General features: G+C 58.5%; 1 protein-coding gene across 1 annotated transcript in view; it reads right to left on the bottom strand.

Annotated features, from left to right (window-relative positions):
* Window positions 1-2,908, bottom strand: part of ATOH8 (atonal homolog 8 (Drosophila)) — a 28,316-nt gene extending 25,408 nt beyond the window's left edge. The window contains exon 1 of the mRNA XM_012731595.1: window positions 2,057-2,908. Coding sequence (XP_012587049.1) covers window positions 2,057-2,824 — 768 coding nt within the window. The 5' untranslated portion in view covers window positions 2,825-2,908. The remainder of the gene's footprint in view (window positions 1-2,056) is intronic.
* Window positions 2,909-4,421: the final 1,513 nt, after the last annotated feature.

Raw genomic sequence — 4,421 nt, 5'->3', positions numbered from 1 at the left:
TGCGGCCACACATTTGTGGGTGCTCAGGAATGAACAAGGATCACGGGTGTGTGCACTTGCCTGTCCGTGCACACAGGCCTCTCCCTGAATGTGTTTCTTTTATATAGAACTTCCCCACAAAAAGTGAAGCAGGCCAGGGTCATACTTTCTCCTCAGAGTCAGCTGGGTGTACACCCAGTCTCCAACTGTGACACGCCATAGGTGGGTGTGGGGAGCCCACGACACTGATGTGGAAGGCACCATGGAAAGCATTTGGCCAGGTGGGCATTCCAGAAACAGCCATCATCTTCCCTAATGCACTAGGATACTGAGACGAGCCTCCTCCCTTCTCCAGGCCTGTTTTCCATCCCACAAAATGGGATGTTAGGGTCAAATCAGATGGAACTTATTACTGAAAGAAATGAAAACCACTGGACAAATGGGATGTAGTACAGCACTCAGGGGCCATGAATATTCTCTCACTAGGAACTGAGAGAGGCGACTGGAGGGGCAGCAGGGGCGCTGAACGGGCAGGGGCTCCATGCCTGCCTGTGCTGCTCCCCACCAGCTGTGATGCTGTAGACACGTGTCTGCCCCAACCTGGGAGGTGTTCCCTAGCGCATGGTGAGAAGGCAGACGGGAAGTTCTGTGCTCCATTGTCATCCTTCTGTCCTGGGGGTAGGGGGGTGACAGGACATGGGCATTCAGAAGCACAGCCCCTGCGCCAGGGTGGGCCTGACCCACCCACAGGGCCCGCTACCCAATGTTCCAGTTGGTGTGGGCAGTGTCCCCATCTGGTCTATGACAGACGGTCAAGACAGTCTATGACCTGACCTTCCACTCCACCTCGCTAACAAAACATCTTACCCAAACCTAAGCAAGACATTGGTTCAAAAATCAGCAAGCTTCTTTCCTCAAGAGTTCAACTCCCTTCTCATGGATGGACACAGGTACCACTGCTCACCCCACTCACAGGAGGAAGACAAGAGTGTGATCCGAGAAGAAAATCATGTTTTCTCACCAGCTTTGTTGTTGGCTAAAGCCCAGAGAGGCTGAGTAACTGTCCTGCAGCCACACTGGAAGTCAGCTGCAAAGCAAGTAAAAACCCTGACCGTTCATACCAGTTTCATCCACCCCCGGCCTCCACGTGCCCTGCATGGTGTGGGCAGTGAGCACTTGGCGCTCTCTTCTTAGATGGCCCTTCTCTCTAAGAATTGGAGAACCTTAGAACCCCAGGAAAGTGCCAACCTTGTTTAAAGTAGAACTGTAAAACTGTTCTTCCCCACTATGGATAACTCTTGGACAAATATTGTCTCCCTTATTTATCTGGTGAAGGCAGCCCCTACCAATCCCAGACTGAGAAGCACCTGACCTACTCCAGAACTAGGCTCTGCAGCTCCCCTAGCTAACCTGCAGCCGAGCCTCCTTCACCACAGGGGAAAGGACTGCTATGGAGATCTCCTGGGAAGACTGGCCAATTGCTAAAGCAGCTTTTGCCCAGAGGAAACCTAAGCATGGGGACATCCTTGCTGGGAACTAGGACAGAAGAGGGCTGACAGGCTTCCCTCAAAGCCCTATGTTCATATTCCTGCAACCCCAAGTCCACTCCTCCACAGCATTCCAGACCTCTCAAGACCTGGATCAAGCAAAATACCCAAAAGGGAAGGATCTTCCTTCCTTTTTCGCCGGCAGCAGAGTGCCACATTCCCCATCTTCACTACCCATCGCACCCAAGGGGCTCCTGGAAACCAATGAACTGCTTGCCATAAAACTGAACTATGAGGCCTGAAGTCAGACACGCAGACAGGATCGCGCGAGTGAGCAAAGGGGACTAGGGCGTGCCCGGGCCAGAGATCTCAGCCTCCTTCACCCTTCTATTTTGCAAACTAAGAGCCAACGTTGTAGGCATAGATCACTGCCCCAGGAGGGCCAAACCTGTGTGGATCCTGGTCTCGACCATGTGGGGACATCTCGACCCGTTCTCCCTCATCCTCCAAAGTCCCCGACCATTCATTCACCCACCCACTGCGGCAACCGTCCCCGGTGGCAGTGAGGGTGTTCAGCCGCAAGCCGGTACCTGCTTCCTGAGCGCCTCGAAGGCAGCGCTGATGGTGTGCACTCGTGTCCGCTCCCTGGCGTTAGCTAGGAGCCTCCGGGTCTGCTGCAGGGCTTTGATCTCTGAGGAGGCGGCGGTAGCTTCGCCCGGCCGTTTCCTAGGCGACGCGGAGGAATCCGGGTGGTTATTGTAAATTACGTGTGAAATTGACGAGTAGGAACTTTCCCCAGGGCGCGTGGGGGGGGCGGGGGGCGCGGGGCGCACTGAGGACTCCTGGGGCGCAGGGGGCGCGGACAGCGTGGGGCGTGCAGGCGGCGCGCACAGCAAGATGCGGGGACGCAAGCCGGGCTCTCGGAAAGGCTGTGCGTCAGGACCTCCAGGTACCTGGCCCTGGGGTGCTGGAGGCGGCGGCGGCGGCGGCGGCGGCGTGGGGAGTCCCGGCCCCACTGCGCCCAGAGCGAAGCCGCGTTTTCGCGCGTCCAAGACCTCCGGCGCCCGGACGCCTCCGCGCTCCCCCGCAGTGTCCGAGGCCCCACCTGAAGGTACAGCCGGCGCCACCGGGGCTGCCACCGGGGCCGAGACCGGCTGCAGCCGCTGGGTCCTGTCCCGCAGCCCGTTGGTGGCGGCGGCTCCGTATTCGGGCGCTTCCAAGTCCAATCGGAAAGTTTTATAGCCGTTCACGCGCCGCGCCGGCTCTTTGCCCTTGCGCTTGAGCTTCTTGAGACCGTTCAGCTCTTTCACGCACACGGTCTTCCAGGGCCCGTCCTCGAGAACCGGGATGTGCTTCATGGCGCGGGCAGCGCGCGAGGCAGGGGCGTGGGGTTGCCCGGGACGCGCGCCCGCAGCGCTCGCTCTGCACGCCGCGCGCCGGCTCTGCCCGGGCGGCCGCCGAGCTCAGCGCCTCGGAGTCTCCGGCTCTCCCCCCTTTTCTCTCCCTCCCCCTCCCTCCCTCCCTCCTTTTCTCCCCCTCGCCCGGGGCAGCTGCGCCGCCGGCTCCGCGAAGCCGCCGGGCTGTCCGTTCCCGGAGCGCTCAGAGTGTCATCTGAAGTCGCAGCCGCCGTGCCAGCATTTCTGGAGAACGCCCGCTGCGCTCCATCTGTGTTTGTTTAGCCTCAGTTTACACAGAAGCCCAGTTCGCGAGATCAGTCAGCGCCGCCGCCCGGAGAGGAGGCAGCTCCCGCCGCCGCCGCCTCCCCAGCCCGGCCGCCCGAGCCGCGAGCGCCTTTAAAGAAACAGGAAGCATTTTTCAAAACAGCTGGGCCGCCGGCCGCCTCCTTTGTCCGCGTCCTCTCTGCCTCCCCCCACCCCCACCCCTTCTTCCCAGAACCTGCCTCCTCCCGCTCTCGCCCCCCGCCCCTGCTCAAATCGGGGGCGCTTGGGTGTTCCCAGAGGACGGTAAGCTCCCGACCGTCCTGCTCCGAGCACGTGGCTTCTGAGCCCTTGGGCCCACCCCCAAATCCGAGCTGGGTCTTCTCTAGCCGGCCTTGCTGACCTCTCGCGGACCGCTGGCATCCAGCACCTCCTGTGCCTCCCCTCCACCCCAAGTCGACAGTCGAAAGGGGGAGAAAAGCGACGGCTTTTGGGGGGGTCAGTGAGGGAAGGGAGAGGCTCTTGGCCCTCACTCCCAGGACACTACGGTCCTGTCCAGTTTGGAGCAGAGAAGCCCGCAGTAAAATGCCAGAGGAGAGAGAGGAAGGTTCCGAAAAGGTATTTGCTTTCCCACAGTCACACAGCGAGTCAAAGAGGCCAAGGAGGCTGAGGAGAAGGGTGCCTAGAATTCAGGCAGACTTAGCATCTGTGAGAAGCCCAAATCATCTCACCCCAGGTTACCCACGAAGCGGCATATGCTCATCTCAAAATGAGAAAATTAAAAAAAAAAAAAATCACCACCTAAGTCACAGCACTTAATTGCTGTGAGGATTAGAGCACCGGGCACATAGGGGAAACTAATCAAGTGATAGCTTGTTATTAGTTGCAGCAGTTGAGGCAAAATAGGTCCTAGAGGCAGATTTGCTTGGTTCACAAAGCTGAGCGACCTCAAGCAAGTCTCTGAGCCTCTCTGTCCTCCTCTATGTCATGGAAGCACTAACTGTGAAGCTTAGCTGACTACATTTGTGCAGAGCATGGACAGTGCGATGGATGTGGCAAAGAGCAGACAGACGTCCATTCCCCAGACCCTTGGTCCTCTGACATACACCCATGGAGATGCTAGAGAAAGAAGGCCAAACTAGTGTGCCCAGGCTTCTAAGGCCCTGCAGTGCCAATACATTTCTCTGTCCATGCCCTGTGGCAGTCTCTCCTCGTGGTGGTGGGTACTAACAGCAGTTTGGGAGGAGAAGACAGACCATGGCTTTGGGTTCTGGCCTCTGCAGCCACAGGTAGCTTC

The sequence above is a fragment of the Condylura cristata genome, unplaced genomic scaffold (assembly GCF_000260355.1).
Source record: "Condylura cristata isolate star-nosed mole 26May11 unplaced genomic scaffold, ConCri1.0 scaffold00031, whole genome shotgun sequence".
Classification (NCBI taxonomy): Eukaryota; Metazoa; Chordata; class Mammalia; order Eulipotyphla; family Talpidae; genus Condylura; species Condylura cristata.
Note: the sequence above shows the minus strand (reverse complement) of the source record. Positions and strands in the feature narration are given on the sequence as shown.